At 37.8% G+C, this 17,550-nt stretch overlaps 2 protein-coding genes and 1 long non-coding RNA gene across 3 annotated transcripts; 1 reads left to right on the top strand and 2 right to left on the bottom strand.

The window, feature by feature from the left end:
* Window positions 1-106: 106 nt before the first annotated feature.
* LOC141757887 (UDP-glucuronosyltransferase 2A1-like) lies at window positions 107-6,418 on the bottom strand. Its single transcript, XM_074618797.1, has 7 exons — window positions 6,038-6,418; window positions 2,122-2,617; window positions 1,709-1,857; window positions 1,433-1,564; window positions 1,231-1,318; window positions 833-1,052; window positions 107-539 (listed from the first exon to the last, which is right to left on the bottom strand). The coding sequence occupies exons 1-7, from the start codon at window positions 6,296-6,298 to the stop codon at window positions 269-271; spliced, it is 1,617 nt and encodes a 538-aa protein (XP_074474898.1). The 5' UTR covers window positions 6,299-6,418; the 3' UTR covers window positions 107-268.
* LOC141757888 (uncharacterized) lies at window positions 4,667-5,997 on the bottom strand. The gene is made up of 2 exons (XR_012591772.1): window positions 5,354-5,997; window positions 4,667-4,996 (listed from the first exon to the last, which is right to left on the bottom strand). It is a non-coding gene; the product is annotated as an uncharacterized LOC141757888 (long non-coding RNA).
* Window positions 6,419-7,982: 1,564 nt separating the features above from the next.
* LOC141757246 (uncharacterized) lies at window positions 7,983-16,787 on the top strand. The gene is made up of 11 exons (XM_074617600.1): window positions 7,983-8,124; window positions 10,351-10,482; window positions 11,221-12,273; window positions 13,444-13,915; window positions 14,614-14,946; window positions 15,101-15,124; window positions 15,225-15,390; window positions 15,582-15,670; window positions 15,753-15,824; window positions 15,917-16,047; window positions 16,145-16,787. The coding sequence occupies exons 2-11, from the start codon at window positions 10,359-10,361 to the stop codon at window positions 16,306-16,308; spliced, it is 2,628 nt and encodes an 875-aa protein (XP_074473701.1). The 5' UTR covers window positions 7,983-8,124; window positions 10,351-10,358; the 3' UTR covers window positions 16,309-16,787.
* The last annotated feature ends 763 nt before the right edge of the window (window positions 16,788-17,550 follow it).

Genomic DNA, 17,550 nt, shown 5'->3' with positions numbered 1-17,550 from the left:
AATCAGATTGCTGTTGAGGGTAATCAGATTACTGCTGAGAGTAATCAGATTACTGCTGAGAGTAATCAGATTACTGTAGTTTCTATGGAAACAAACACCAGGTGTGTAGAGAGACACGACACTGAAGTCAGTTTGTTTACTTAAATGACAATAAAACTTAAATCAACATTTTTAATCAAACTGGAACAAAATAATTAAAATGTGTCTTAAACAATCAGAATATTAAAATACATAAAAAAACACGTATTTTATTTTATATTAAAAACTTTTATTGTTGAATAAAAGTCTTCAGTCGTTCTTCAGTCAAGCACTTGATGCCCCCCCAGCAGAGGATGGCGGCGGCCATCATGGCGACCAGCAGGGCGGCGCCGGTGTCCACGCTGTGGTACTGGAACCAGTTCAGGTCATGTGACGCCAGCCGCAGGTGTCGCGCTCCGCCGTGTCGCATCACAAACTCCACCCAGAAGACGGCGGTGCTCAGCGGCGTCACCGGACGGTCACGGTGCAGCGCCGACAGACGATGCATGCTGGACTTGTAGCTGAGCATCATGGGAGAAAAGCCTGGTCACGCTAGTGTTTTATTTTTAAATGTTAGTATGCTTTTATTGTGAAGGAGCTGGGTGAAAGACATGAAATTAAAAAGTTTTCTGATGCAGCAGGAAGTCAGGACTTTTACTATGAAAGGAAAGAAACTATTTAAAAAAAATTTAAAACATCAACATAAAACAGGAAATAATAATTTACTTAAAATATAAAACTAAAAGTCAAACAAACATCAAAACAGCTGAAATATAAAACAGAAACTTCCTATGTTCCTACTTCCTATCCTCACCGCGGCTGGTTGATGACGGCGTGCAGCGCCTCCGTCAGGTCGTCGGACGTCAGCCGGTTGAAGTCGAGGACGATGGCGACACCGCGGCGGCTGAGGCTGGCGAGATTATCGGGCTGATCGCCGAACAGCGGGACTCCGACCAGCGGCACGGCGTGATACACGGCCTCGTACAGACCGTTGGTGCCTCCGTGCGTCACGAACGCTCTGGTCCTCGGGTGACCTGAGAGGGAGGAAACACTGGGCTTTTATTGTGAAAGGATTCTGCTTCTTTAAAACGTGTGTGTGTGTGTGTGTGTGTGTGTGTGTGTGTGTGTGTGTGTGTGTGTGTGTGTGTTTGCGTGTGTGTGTGTGTGTGTGTGTGTGTGTGTGTGTGTGTGTGTGTGTGTGTGTGTGTGTACCCAACAGGTCGTTCTGAGGGATCCAATCAGAGAGCTTTGTGTTCGCTGCCAAAGTTTTAGGAGTTTCTCCGCTGTACCTCCAAATGACCTAAAAACTAAAAACAAATACATATATACAGTATATATAGATATATAGATATATCTATATATACTGTATATATGGAACACGTATTTCTCTGTCTGTGTGGGCGGAGCTTTTGACCTTCTGTGGGATTCGTCCTAAAGCGGCGGCGATGACATCAGCACGCTCTGTTGTCAGGTTGGTTACCATGGAGCCGAAGGAAACCACCACCACGCCGGCATCGCCCGAACTCTGCACAAACGCCTCCATGTCCTGGAAGACGTGACATCATCATTACATCATCAAGATCTTCACCATCATCATCATCAATTGTGTGCATTTGTATTGATTTATTTGTATAATTTCAAAATAAAACTTCCTGTCAGTCATCTAAGTAAAAGGAAGCGGAGCTTGTGCCTCTGGCAGCTGATTGGCCGGTTTGCAGTGCAGACCACCCACGTGTTTAAAGTTGGGCGGGGTCGGCCGCGGCGTCTCCAGGTCCCAGAAGGTCCTGATGAGCCAGACGTCGGCGTTCCCCACAGTACTGCAGGCGCTGCTGGGACTTCCTGTCCAGACAGGAAACAGCACCATGAGGCTTTTATTCTGAAGGAACAGGTCAGTAAACTCCACATCTGTAATTTATTTTTCACATTTTCAAAAGTTATATTTTCACTTTTATAAACTTCGTTTCTCTCTGGATCTTTAATTCACAACTTTTTATATTAATTTATGTCACTTTATCTGTTTTAGATTTAATTTGTTTAATTTTCTGTTTCAAATCTTTTTATTTTTATGTTGAAAATCATTTTTTACTTTATGTTCAAGTCCACTCTGATTTTTGAACTCGCTGTAGTATTTATCAATTGTCAGCCTCCAGAACACCTCGCTCGTCGCTGATATCCACACGTACGCCACCGCATTGATCAGCCTCTCCACAAACGTCATGCGGTCGCCGTACGTCAGCGGAGCCACGGGAACGTAGGACGGCGGCGCCGGTGCGTGGCCGCAGTGTCGCTCCATGACGCCGCCAAACGTGAAGCGCAGCGAAATGACGAGCGGCAGGCCAAGCACGTCGGCCACCAGGTCGCCGCACATCACAATGGGGTCGAGCAGGACGGCATCGAACGCGGCGGCCCGCAGAGTCGCCATCAGCTTCTCGTTCTTCAACATGGAGTCACACTGTTTCATCCCGACGTCGACCGTCCGCTGCATCAAATCACACATCTTCAAAAACTTCTGCAGCGGAGACGAGACGTGAGACTCGTACATGGAGAAGTGGATGAAGTCCTCGAACACGCCTTTAAACTCCACTCTGCTGAACGGGACCTGAAGACGAAAACAAACATCTACTGATTAGTCCAGAAACATCAGAAACATCAGAAACATCAGAAACATTAGAAACATTAGAAACATCGGAAACATCAGAAACATCGGAAACATCGGAAACATCGGAAACATCAGAAACATCAGAAACATTAGAAACATCAGAAACATCAGAAACATCAGAAACATCGGAAACATTAGAACATCGGAAACATCAGAAACATCGGAAACATCGGAAACATCAGAAACATCTGAAACATTAGAAACATCGGAAATATTAGACACATCGGATTCATAGTAACATCGGAAACATCTGAAATATTAGAAACATCAGAAACATCGGAAACATCGGAAACGTCAGAAACGTTGGAAACATCAGAAACATCCGAATCAGAAACCAGATGCCCTCAGACTTTAATTTGTTTCCTCATCACCTGACAGCATGGAATTAATGAATGAATGAAAGTGAATGAAACCCATTAAACCATTGAACCACTGAAATCATTGAACCATTGAACCATTAAACCATTGAAACCATTGAACCATTGAACCATTGAGACCATTGAACCATTGAAACATTAAACCATTGAAACCATTGAACCATTGAAACCATTGAACCATTGAAACATTGAACCATTGAAACCATTGAAACATTAACCATTGAAACCATTGAAACCTTGAACCATTGAAACCATTGAAACATTAAACCATTGAAACCATTAAACCATTGAAACCATTGAACCATTGAAACAATGAACCATTGAAACCATTGAAACATTAAACCATTGAAACAATGAACCATTGAAACCATTGAAACATTAAACCATTGAAACCATTAAACCATTGAAACCATTGAACCATTGAAACAATGAACCATTGAAACCATTGAAACATTAACCATTGAAACCATTGAAACCTTGAACCATTGAAACCATTGAAACATTGAAACCATTGAAACCATTGAACCATTGAAACATTGAACCATTGAAACCATTGAAACATTAACCATTGAAACCATTGAACCATTGAAACATTAAACCATTGAACCATTGAACCATTGAAACAATAATCCATTGAAACCACTGAAACCATGAAACCATTGAACCATTGAACCATTGGAACTATTGAACCATTGAACCATTAAACCATTGAACCATTGAAACCATTGAAACCATTGAAACCATTGAACCATTGAACCACTGAACCATTGAAACTATTGAACCATTGAACCACTAAACCATTGAACCATTGAAACCATTGAACCATTGAACCACTGAACCATTGAAACTATTGAACCATTGAAACATTTAACCATTGAAACCATTGAAACCACTGAAACCATTAAACCATTGAACCATTGAACCATTGAAACCACTGAACCATTAAACCATTGAAACATTAAACAATTGAAACATTAAACCATTGAAACCATTGAAACCATTGAACCATTGAACCATTAAAACATTGAAACCATTGAAACCACTGAAACCATTAAACCATTGAACCATTGAACCATTGAACCATTGAACCATTGAACCATTGAACCATTGAAACCATTGAACCATTAAACCATTGAACCATTGAACCATTAAAACATTGAAACCATTGAAACCACTGAAACCATTAAACCATTGAACCATTGAACCATTGAACCATTGAACCATTGAACCATTGAACCATTGAAACCATTGAACCATTAAACCATTGAACCATTGAACCATTAAAACATTGAAACCATTGAACCATTGAACCATTAAAACATTGAACCATTGAACCATTGAACCATTGAACCATTGAACCATTGAAACCATTGAACCATTAAACCATTGAACCATTGAACCATTAAAACATTGAAACCATTGAACCATTAAACCATTGAACCATTGAACCATTGAACCATTGAACCATTGAACCATTGAACCATTAAAACATTGAACCATTGAACCATTGAACCATTGAAACCATTGAACCATTGAACCATTGAACCATTGAACCATTGAACCATTGAACCATTGAACCATTAAAACATTGAAACCATTGATAATCAGTTAACTTATTACAGTTTTTCTCGATTGTTTACACACATTTTCTGAAAGCATGCCTCATACTCTCAGAACTCTACACACAAATCAAAAAACACACACACAATGGGCAAAACCCCTCAATTCTCCTGCAAAATGAAACTTTACATTCAAAACAATGTTATTTCTTCTCAAAATGGTATTTTGTTTTCAAATGACACACACAAACCATCATATGAATAGACATTTATAAGAACCAGTTGAACACTGATGTGCTCAATGTAAAACACTATGATGAATGGAAAACACTTCTTCTCCATTCATCATGATGACTTAGGCCTTTTTTTTGTTCAGTGTTACACTTACTACAGACAGTACATACATTACTACAGACAGTACATACATTACTACAGACAGTACATACATTACTACAGACAGTACATACATTACTACAGACAGTACATACATTACTACAGACAGTACATACATTACTACAGACAGTACATACATTACTACAGACAGTACATACATTACTACAGACAGCACATACATTACTACAGACAGTACATACATTACTACAGACAGCACATACATTACTACAGACAGCACATACATTACTACAGACAGTACATACATTACTACAGACAGTACATACATTACTACAGACAGTACATACATTACTACAGACAGTACATACATTACTACAGACAGCACATACATTACTACAGACAGTACATACATAAGTGTGTTGTAAAATATTTTAGAATATTGTTTTTATACTCAGAACACACAAATACACGGTAACAAATATATTTTATTTTCCCCACAAAAACAATGTACACAGTGAACATCCCAACCAACACGAAGTTGCACATACAGAGGTCTACATACAAAACAACAGAAGAATTTACTGTATACAGTTACAGTAAAAAAAACTATGCTGCATCCTCTCTTCTGTTTCGGTCTGGCCACAGCACCTCATCCACATCACAAGCAATGTTTTCCCTGGCCAAGCAGCGGGGGAAATATCGCTTAGCATGTCGAATCCAGCCATGAAAAGCATCAACTGATTGCTAATTGTAACACTGTGTGACAGGTGTTTGCCCATGTGATGAGTCAGTGTGCATAGTAGGGCAATTGACTTTAGAATTTTGAATGACAGTGTGTTCCTTGTGAAAACGAGATTTTCTTCATGAAAATTGTGCCAAATGCAGAGAATTGTGTGTAGTGTTTTGAAAAAAGTGTGTTTTAGAACTGCAATTTGAGTGTAAAGCAGGAATTGTGCTTGTAGTTTAGCAGAATTGGTTCAGAGGGTTGGTGCATGAGTTACATGTTGTGGTCATTGTGTGTCAAGTACCAGTATTTGTGTGTAAACAATTGAGAAAAACTGTAACTACTTCACCTTGAAATCCAGGAAGTTGAACTTGGCCGCGTCACGGCTGTCGTTGTAGTTGACCGTCGGCGACGCCTCAGAAATTAAAACGGTGACGGAGTGGTTCCTCCTCACCAGCTCCTCCATGATGCTCCGCATGTTCAACCAGTGGCTGTACTCGCCCGGGAAAACCAGAACGTGGCTGCCATCAGCCGGAGTATAAGGATGGAGGAGGAGGAGGAGGACGGCGGGGAGGAGAAGAAGAAGAGGCGGTGGCGGGAGAACCTGCATCACAAGTCAAAAGAAGAACCGATCCTCTGTTCTGTAATTTCTGTTTCTGTCTCTGAGACGTTTAGAAAAACAACTCCAAAGTCCGGACTGATCAGAGGTCAGATCAAGATAAGAGCTGCACTCTGATTGGACAATAACTGACAGACAGACAGACGGGCGGACGGACGTTTTACTGGCACCCTTTGAAAATACGGAGGTCCCTTTCAGTCCAAAATGGCGGAGGCGTAGCTCTGCTGCTGCGCGCTGGTGTTTCAACGGACCGACCAATCAGCTTTCACTTCTCATTAATACACATTTGTTGGCTTTACTTAATTGGTCGTGTCTAGAAGGTAAAGCACAAACTGCGAATCCCTCGCCAGATGGTTACGGTTAGGCTTTGACCTTGAATGGTTGGAGAGGTCATCAGGCAGCGAGTCTCGCAAGAGGTTTTGCAAGTTTTTGCAAATTTTCGCAATTTTGTTGGTTACCTTCTGGGTGCGACCCACTTGATTTTAGCCGCGCGCATCAGTTTTTAGCGTCCCCTATAAACAGTTTCCGTTGTCGTCTGTGCTACTTGCAGCGCGTCGAGCTCTCAGGACCAAACGGGGAGCTTGTTGAAATTTTAATCTTCTTTTCTTTTTGTTTTAATCGTGCGTTTAATAGGAGATAAAGTATAAGGAGGGAGGGAAAGAGCAGCCTATGCATAATGCAAAAAAAAAATGTAAAATAAAAAACACTCACTCAGTAGTAAATATGTGCAGAGAATATATTTTAGGTTCAATGTTCAAGGTTCAGCTTTGTCATGAAACAATAAAGGATTACACAATGAAATGCAGCTGTAGCACCTTCCACTCCACACAACTGATATTTAAATACAATAGAATAAAACAATAAAATAGGAAAATAAAATAGAACCATATATATATATATATATATATATATATATATATATATATAAAGTATATATATATATATATATATGCAGTATAATATTTATATATAGTATTTTATTTCCGTATCCTGCACAGACACCTCATCTCACCGATGTCCCTGATGATCGGTATATGGTACCAATGTATGGAGGACAGAACCTGCCAAAATAAAAAATAAATAAATAAATGACTCGATAAATAAAATAAATAAGAATGTTATTAAATGTAACAAAAATAATATTAAAAATAAATGTAGCCATTAATTAATTGATAAAACGTGACATAAATTGATATTTCTGTTTTAATTTGCTTCTTTATTTATCTGTCTTTTTATTAATTCCCTTATTTATTTACTCTTGTTTAATTTTTCCTTTTATCTATTTTTTTTAATCAATTTTTACAAATTATTTTTTGCATTTATTTTCATTTATTTTATATGTATTTTGAAAAGTATGTATTTACATGTGTATTTCTGCATTTATTTATTTACTCTATCTATTTATATATTAATTTACTTTTTTATCAATTTTTAAATTTTTTCAATACATTTTCACATTTATTTATTTATTTTTTGCATTTATTTTGTATATATTTTGAAATGTATGTATTTACATTTATTTATTTATTTATGCACGATTTTCTCTTTGCTATTCACCCCTTATTTATTTCCATATTGTTCAATCTGCGTGCTTTTACTTTGAAAAGACCCTCCCTCCGGTCTTTATTTTGATATCGCCACCGGAAGTCTCGTCGGTGTGTGTTTCCGGTAGCTTGACGCCGGTCCGCGGTGATAAATAGAGCACCGATTCCTCTGCAGACACCGGACAGATTCGGCATTTTCCAGCCGGTAAACCGCCTAAAATGAGAGATAATTGGATTTAACGGAGACTAACGGACCCACGGGGCGTGATAAAGGTAAACGAACCGTTAAAATGTCTCGTTAACATTTGCACGCACACACACACAGTAGAGCCAGCTAACCGCAGCTAGCCGCAGCTAACGGACTATAAAAGGAGGCAGCGACACGCGTCATCAACGCGTCATCAATGCATCATACGTCATCAACGCATCATACGTCATCAACGCATCATACGTCATCAACGCATCATACCTCATCAACGCATCATACCTCATCAACGCATCATACCTCATCAACGCATCATACCTCAGGGGGTTTTGCACATTTGTTTTATTTATTTATTTATTTATTTATTAACTATTTTTTTTTTTAATATATTTCAAAATGACTATACATATTAACATCAGAAAACATTAAAATCATTTACATACAAAAGAAGCATAAACATAAACAAAGAGCTGTGACAAACATAAAAACACAATCAAAATAAATAAATAAATAGATAATAATAAAAACGACCACGCGAGAGTATGACAATAATTTCACTTAAAAACATTAAAGATATTGCATACATTCATTGTTTTCATTGCTTTTTTGTTTTGTGAGGAAGAAATTGTTGACAGATATACCATTTATTTCATAAATACAAAGAAATTAGGCTTTTTTTTAATAAATTTACACTTGTGAATGTGGAACTTCGCGAGAATTAAAATTAAATTAATAAGAAAAAATGCATTACTGTCTTTGTCACGGTAACTATAGCAACCAAATATAATATTTCCATAGTACAGTGCAAAATCTGAGAAAATGTTAACAAGTATAAAATTATTGACATCTTTCCTCAAATCACATGTACATTTACAAGAGCAGAATAAATGAGAGCAAGTTTCAGGATGTGATTCACAGAAGGGGGTGGGTTTGCACATGCGCAGTAGAATCTGGTCTGCACACAGAAATGACTGTTATTTAGAGGAACTTTAAGATATGTTGTTCTTATATATTGTTCCTTATTTTTGGGCTTTTATTGTATCCTATGTATTTATATGGTTTTTATTGTAACTTGTCCCTCCAACTGACCAACTTAATATGTTTCCTTTGACTTAACTCATTATTGGTTATCTGTTGGATGGATGTATGAATGGATGGATGGATGGATGGATGGATGGATGTATGGATGCTAAATAGTTGTCTGAACTGAGCTGAGCTTGAGTTCCACTGCGCATGCGTCAGACCCCATAAACCAAGTCCCGTCCCATCCTCCTCCTACAGGCCGTGGCTGCAGCTATCAGCAGCTAGCTCGATCAGTTTCCTTTTATTTGTCCCAGATCTCGTCTCATCCTCTCATCCTGACTTCTACCGGCCACACTCCCCCTTCCTATAACTTCCCTTCGTGTTACCTCACACAAAATTCCGCGATGACGTAATAAAACCGTGAGAATCAGCCGTTAAATCAGCTGACGGTGAAAACAGGTTCAGATTTACAGGAAGATTTCTGGGATTTTTCCAGCAGGAATTGGGTGAAATCTCGCGAGAGAAAGCGAGAGCAGCTTGCTAATTACTATTAATATTATTATTATTATTTTATATATATTTAATTTATTTGTTGTTTTTGGTGAAAGAAACAAAAACGTTTTATTTTATTTTTATTTATTTAATTTACAATTTCTTTTCAATTATTTTTGGACTTTTTCCCCCCATTTGTATTATTTCCTGATAGAAGAACATTTTCGTAAAAATGGTTTAGAGTCAGACAATTATATAGCATTTTTTTTTAAAGAAATAATATAAAAATATTGAATGAATGGTACATTGATAGTTAATTAAACTCAGTTAATAGTTACTCTGTTAAACAAACAATGAAATATAATTTCCAAAAAAAACCCATTTGATTACTGATGTCGAGGTTGATTACTATGTCAACGGTTGAAGCCCTATGACACACATTTATAAAAAATATTTAAAAATATTTTTGCAAAACATTTAAAAGAGATTTTTAAATGTTTATTGCCTGGATAATATTTTATAACTTCAGACTTTTTTTACATTATTTTTTATATATATATATACATATATATATATATAAACAATATTATTAACAGTTTGAAATTATTATTTTGGACTAGATTTTTTCCATGTGCGATATTAAATATAATTGTATATATTTCTTAACTTTAATTTTGATTCATTTGTCAAATGTCAAATGTAGTGATGGAAAATATTTAGATTTATTTACTGTTTTCATGAATTTTATTTTTATATTGTAAATGCTCTCTCTCTCTCAGTCTCAGTCATGCTCACTCGCCCGCTGACACTGAACGAGAGTGATGACAGGGGGCGGGGCCTGGTAGCAGTGACTCCGCCTCCTGTTCTCCCATTGGCTGACGATGGTGACGATGACGAAGAGACACAAACAGGTGCGTGTTGGTTTTAATGTTTTTTTCTATTCATATATTTTTTTAATTAATTTGCAGAAGTATTGCTTTTATTGTTTATTTATCATATTTTTCTATTATTTTATTATTATAATGTAGTCATCATATTTATCCTTTATTTTATTATTATAATTTATTTATCATATCTATTTTCTTTATTTATATATTATTTCATTATTATGTATTTATCATATTTATGATTTATTTACTATATTTTTATATTATTTTATTATTATAATGTATTTATCATATTTATTTATTATTTATTTACTATATTGATATATTATTTGATTATTATTTAACTATCATATTTATATTATATTATTTATTATTAATTTATCATGTTTATATATTACTTCATTGTTATTTATATATCATATTTATTATTTATTTTATTTATTTATATATTATTTTATTATTATTTATCTATCATATTTATATATTATCTATTTATTTATTATGTTTATATATAACTTCATTGTTATTTATATATCATATTTATTTGCTATATTTATATATTATTTTATTATTATTTATCTATCATATTTATATAATATTATCTATTATTTATTTATCATGTTTATATATTACTTCAATGTTATTTATATATAATATTTATTTATTTACTATATTTATATATTATTTTATTGTTATTTATAGATCATATTTATATATGATATTATATTATGAGAGTACTGACTCCTGTTTCTCCTCCTCCAGGAGTTTTCTCTCCTTCTGCGCCTCCTTGGAGCTCCTCTTCCTCTTCACCTTCCTCTCCTCCTTCTCCTCCTTTTGGTGTCCTCTCTTCCTCCTCTGCTTCTTCTCTAACTCCTCCTCCCACCTTCCTCTCCTCTCCTTCATCTTTCACTCCTCCTCCTCTTCCTCACCTCTCTTCTACATCCCTCTCCACTCCTCCTCCTGTTTCTCTCCTTTCTCCTCCTCCTCCATCTTCTGTCTCTCCTCCTTCTCTTCTTTCCTCTCCTCCCTCCACTCGACCTCCTCCTGTCTGTTTTGCTCCTTGTACTCCTCTTAACTCTTCCCCCTTTTCTCCTTTTCCTTCTTCCTCTCCTCTTGTCTCTCCATCCCTCCATTCTTCTCCTCCTGCTCCTCTTTCTGTCTCCTCTACTCCTTTTATTTCACCTCCTCCTCCTGTAGCTCCTTTTTTTCTTCCTCCTCCTCGTTCTCACCCTCCTCGTCCTCTTCCTTCTTCCTCCTCCTCTACTCCTCCTGTCTCCACCCTTCCTGCTCCTTCTTCTGTTTCTCCTCCACCTCCTTCTCATTTGTCTTTATTCCTCCGTCCTTCACCTCCTCATTCTGTCCGTACTCCACCTGCTTCTGTGTCTTCCTCTCCTTTACCTCCTTCCTCTCTTCATGATTCTCCTCCTCGTTCTTCTGCTCCTCTTCCTCCTCTCCTTTATCACCACTCTTCTTCTCACGTTTCTCCTCCTCCACCTCCTCCTGTCTTTTTTACTCATAACACTTCAGCCATTTGTTCTCCTCCTTCCTCGCCTCCTGTCCCTCTATGCCTTCTTTCTCCTTCTTCTCCTCCAGTTTCTCCTCTTCATCCTCCTCCTCTTCCTCCTGCTCCCTGCTGCCCCTGCTCCTCCCTCCTGCCTCGCCTCCTCTCAGCTCACCGGATGGAGGTGCGGCGCCTCCTGCGAGGAGCTATGGCCTCCCTCGGTCGTCGCCTGGACTCTCTAGAGAGGGGGAGCAGGAGGAAGAGGAGGAAGAAGAGGAGCGGGCAGAGAGGAGAAGAAGCAACCTGTTCTCCTGGTGAGTATCGTCTTTCTCCTCCTTCATCTCCTCCTTTATCTCCTCCTTCATCTCCTCCTTCATCTCCTCCTCCTTTATTTCCTCCTTCATCTCCTCCTTCATCTCCTCCTCCTTTATCTCCTCCTCCATCTCCTCCTTTATCTCCTCCTCCATCTCCTCCTTTATCTCCTCCTTCATCTCCTCCTTTATCTCCTCCTTCATCTCCTCCTTTATCTCCTCCATCTCCTCCTTCATCTCCTCCTTTATCTCCTCCTCCATCTCCTCCTTTATCTCCTCCATCTCCTCCTTTATCTCCTCCATCTCCTCCTTTATCTCCTCCTTTATCTCCTCCTTCATCTCCTCCTTTATCTCCTCCTTCATCTCCTCCTTTATCTCCTCCATCTTCTCCATCTCCTCCTGTATCTCCTTCATCTCCTCCTTCATCTCCTCCTCCTTTATTTCCTCCTTCATCTCCTCCTCCTTTATCTCCTCCTCCATCTCCTCCTTTATCTCCTCCATCTCCTCCTTTATCTCCTCCTCCATCTCCTCCTTTATCTCCTCCTTCATCTCCTCCTTTATCTCCTCCTCCATCTCCTCCTTTATCTCCTCCATCTCCTCCTTTATCTCCTCCATCTCCTCCTTTATCTCCTCCTTCATCTCCTCCTTTATCTCCTCCTCCATCTCCTCCTTTATCTCCTCCATCTCCTCCTTCATCTCCTCCATCTCCTCCTTTATCTCCTCCTCCATCTCCTCCTTTATCTCCTCCTTCATCTCCTCCTTTATCTCCTCCTTCATCTCCTCCTTTATCTCCATCTCCTCCTTCATCTCCTCCTTTATCTCCTCCTCCATCTCCTCCTTTATCTCCTCCATCTCCTCCTTTATCTCCTCCTTTATCTCCTCCTTCATCTCCTCCTTTATCTCCTTCATCTCCTCCTTTATCATCTCCTCCATTATCTCCTCCATCTCCTCCTTCATCTCCTCCTTTATCTCCTCCATCTCCTCCTTTATCTCCTCCTCCATCTCCTCCTTTATCTCCTCCATCTCCTCCTTTATCTCCTCCTTTATCTCCTCCATCTCCTCCTTTATCTCATCCTTTACCTCCTCTTTTATCTCCTCCATCTCCTCCTTTATCTCCTCCATCTCCTCCTTTATCTCCTCCTCTTTTGTGACACTCGTCTCTTTCTTCTCCAGGTTCAGGCGTCTTAAGCCCCGCCCACCGCCAACCTGTTACCACCTCCTCTTCACCATCATCTTCATCAGACAGCGAGGACTCACCCACGCCTCCTCTTTCCTCTAGTTTTAGCCAATCAGAACAGAGGAGGAGGAGGAGCAGAGGAGAGGAGGAGGAAGAGGAGGAGGAGGAGGGCAGCGGGAGGAAACGGAGGAGGAAGAACCACAGAAGAAGAGAGAAAAGTATTTTTCCAGAAGACAGAAAAGAAGAAGAAGAAGAAGAAGAAGAAGAGGAGGAGGATGCTGGGAGATTTGTGGGGCGGATGGCGGTCTCCTTCCGAGGAGGAGGAGCAGAGGAGGAGGCGCCGCTCACTCTGCACAAATTCAACCACAGGAAACACAGAAGAAGAGAGGGGGGAGGAACCAGCCAATCAGAGAAGGCCGTTAGTGTCGTCAGGCGGAATGGTTACAGAGCGCCGCTGCTGCTACGCAGGTTCATCTTATTTATTCATATTATACATTTAAGTTTCGGAAAATTTGACTTACAGTTACAAATAACTAAAACTAATAAAAAAAAAAAGTAGAAGAATTTATAACAACAATCACATAATTTGTCTGTAAAACAGTTAAATATTAAATAAATACATTATTATATAAAATTATTTAAGATTAGATTTTTAAATTAAATTTATTATATTATATTAAGTATAATATAAACTGAAAAAATATTATTATGAATAAATCTTCACAATTATTAAATTATTGTATCAAAAATACGTATGAATATAAAATATAACTTATTTATAATACATATATAAATCCTATTCATTTGAAAACATTATTCTTTTAAATAATTTAAAAGTATGTATTTATATAAACTGTAAATTGCAAATAATAATTGCTTGTATTTTAGATAACTATTGTAAAAGAAACTATAAAAGTATTCAAATTATATTTAAATAATATTAAAATATTTAAAGTGTAAGTAATTAAAAGTATATTATAAAATTATTATACATTTATAATAATTTATTTAGAATGTTTTAGATGGCATACGTTTTGAAAAAAGATATAAAATAATATTAATTATAGTGGACCATAAATTCACCATTACTACATAGTTTATTTATATTATAGTAACGACAACTTTAATATTTATAAACTATAAATTTCTCCTCTTTGTCTCCTTAGCTCCTCTTCCCAGAATGCCTTGCAACTCCTGCAGTCAGCCCAGAGTGGTCGGACCTGCAGCCAATCAGAAGCTCTCAACATCTCTTCAGGCCAATGGCGTTTCTCTGACTTCACCGCCGCCCTCTCCCTCTCCTCCAATCACGGGGCTTTCCACATATGGCACCTTTATTCCTCCTCCTCCTCTTCTTCCTCCTTTAACCCCGCCCCCATGCTGCGTCTGTCAGCGGTTGCCGTGGAGACCATGTCAGACTCATTGCGGGACGCCACCTGTGGGCGTCCCCTGCGGCGCCTGAAGGACTGGACGGCCCCGCCCAGTCTGAGCAGCGACCACTGGTTGGTTGGCTCGCATATTTAAATAAATTAATATTCATAGTTAGTTATTAATATTCATTAGGACATTGTAACAATTCTATTTACATGTTCATTAATTAATTAAAGACTTCTGTGTGAACATAAATTAAAATGTTCAAATGTTTTTTCTTTGCAGTTATGTACGATCGCCGAAACCAAGGTAATATTATGACTCATTTTGTCACTCTATAAAATCTGTCACTTAAAAATAAATTGTTGTCTATTTTTTAAAATGTTGTTTTAATGTTGTTGTTTTGCAGCCCAACTTTTTCTGCCTGGCGACAGCAGAAGCAGCGGGCCAATCACAGCTCCCGCAGCCTCCCCAGGCGACGGCCCCTCCCCCTGTGTTCAGCCAATGGGCTTTCTGCTCCGCTTGCCGTTGGCCAATCAGAAGTGAGCTCGGAGTTTCTCGGCACTAATGGAGAGGTGGAGTTTTTCTTCTTCTCTTGTTTAATTGAGTATTTTTTTTGGAAACTTTTTTTTTTTTATATAATTCTTATTTAAAAAAAATTATTTTACTATTTACTGTTTTACTATTTTTACTTTTCCGTCCATTAATCTTCTGTTATTGTTCCTGCCGTTCAATCCTTCTCAAATATTTGTGTTTGTCTTCTCAGCGCTGTAAACGAGTGTCACAGATCAGAATCCGCCGCGCGTCGCCGCGGGAAACGCTGCTCACTCCAATGGGATTACCAAAGGTCAAAAGGTCAGGTTGAACGGAGGAAATACAAATAAAAAGAGAAAACCTGAAGAAAAAGGTCAAAATATTAAAATAGATGTTTTTTCAGGTTAAAGAAGAAAGAGTTCAGTCTGGAGGAGATTTACACCAACAAGAACTACAAATCCCCCACCACCAACAGGTAAAAACTACAAATCCCACATCAAGAACAGAAATTCTGTCAATCTGCTGTACAAACTACATCTCCCAGCATGCCTTTCTGCCACCCTGCAGGAGTCTGGAGACGATCTTTGAGGAGCCGCGGGAGAAGGACGGAGCGCTGCTTCTGATTGGCCAGCAGAGGAGGCGCAGGCTCCTTCTCTTCCCTGACTTCACTCAGCCCAGGAAGAGGAAGAGGCCGCAAGGTACGCTGGGAAGTGTAGTTCACTGAGGGGGAGACACAGCTTCTTTATTTCTGTTTTTTGTTATGGACAGTTTTAAGAAAAAATTTGTCTGTTTCAGGGGTGGGACTTCCTGTTGTCATGGTGCCCAGGAAGCGGGCGGCGGCTCGGCGACATTGCCATGGCGGCGGCGCCGATGATGACGATGCGGACCTGGACGTGATGCTGGTGGAGCGACTGAGCGCGCTCGAGGACTTTTTGACACGGCAGGGCCTGGATGTGTGAGCTGTGACATCACTTCCTGTCAGCTGACCAAAGGGCCAAATAAACAGAGCTGCTAGCACGCCTGCTACCGCTGCGTTACCATGGTAACACCGTCAGCAAGTCGGTCTCATGTAGCGGGTTTTTACTTTTTTTTTTTTTTTGCAGTGTACTTGATTTCTTTTGTTTGTTTTTTACTTTTTTTTACAGTGTAGGCTGTTTAAATGTGAATTTTTTAAAATATTTAATATTTGTAACAGTTTTTTTTTAACAGGTGACCTGTCAGGAGGCCACGCCCACAGCAGGGCACAGCTGGTTTTATCTTTATTTTCTATTTTTTTTTGGTTTCGTGAAATATAAAAAGACTTGGCTGCAGTTCTCTGTAGTACTACCTGAGTACTCTGTAGTACTGGCGGTGAAGTGTTTGGAGTTTTTAAAGTGTAATATATATTTCTGCTGAAAATGTGTCTATTTTTGGAACAATTAAAGTTTGTTTCTGCTCACTGAAGTTTGTCATTTTATTATTATTGATCATCTTCAGTCTCTCTTTGACAACTGATGAAAGAATTACAGACGTGTTTCTCTTCTTCACTCAACTTTCTGCACATGAACAGCTGACGCTTTGCATAAAAATGACAGATAAATAAATGTAATGTAATTAACAGCTGAGGTCTGTATCAGGAAACTTTTGTTTTGTTTTTGTTTTTCAGTAGAATTTATTTTGAATTTGTGAACAATACAAAGATCAATTTAACTGATACATATTTAAACAATACATATAAAAGATATTAAGAGATAAATAAAAACAAACAGAAAATGAAATTAAAAAAAAGTAACAAAACACAAAACATGCCAAGGGTTAATAAAAATAAATAAATAATAGCGACTTAAGTAAAAACAATTCTTTATTATAAAAAAATACATTATTATACAAAACTATTTTTAAAAGATTTGATTTTAAAATGATGTTTTGATTATACATGTAAAATATAAACTTAAAATATAAATTATGAATAAATCTTCACATTAATATAAAATAATTATTGGATTAAAATAAGTATGAATATAAAATACACCTTATTTATAATACATATATATATCCTATTAATTTAAAAACATTTTTATCTTTAAATAATTACAAAATATGTATTTATATTAAACATATATAAATATATACATAACTGAATTGTAAATAGTAATTGCTTATATTTAAACTAAAAATATTCAAATTATATTAAAAATAGATAAAGTAATTAATTAAAAGTA

This window comes from Sebastes fasciatus, chromosome 19 (assembly GCF_043250625.1).
Source record: "Sebastes fasciatus isolate fSebFas1 chromosome 19, fSebFas1.pri, whole genome shotgun sequence".
Lineage (NCBI taxonomy): Eukaryota > Metazoa > Chordata > Actinopteri > Perciformes > Sebastidae > Sebastes > Sebastes fasciatus.
The sequence above is the reverse complement of the archived record's forward strand: the minus strand, read 5'-3'. Positions and strand labels throughout refer to the sequence as shown.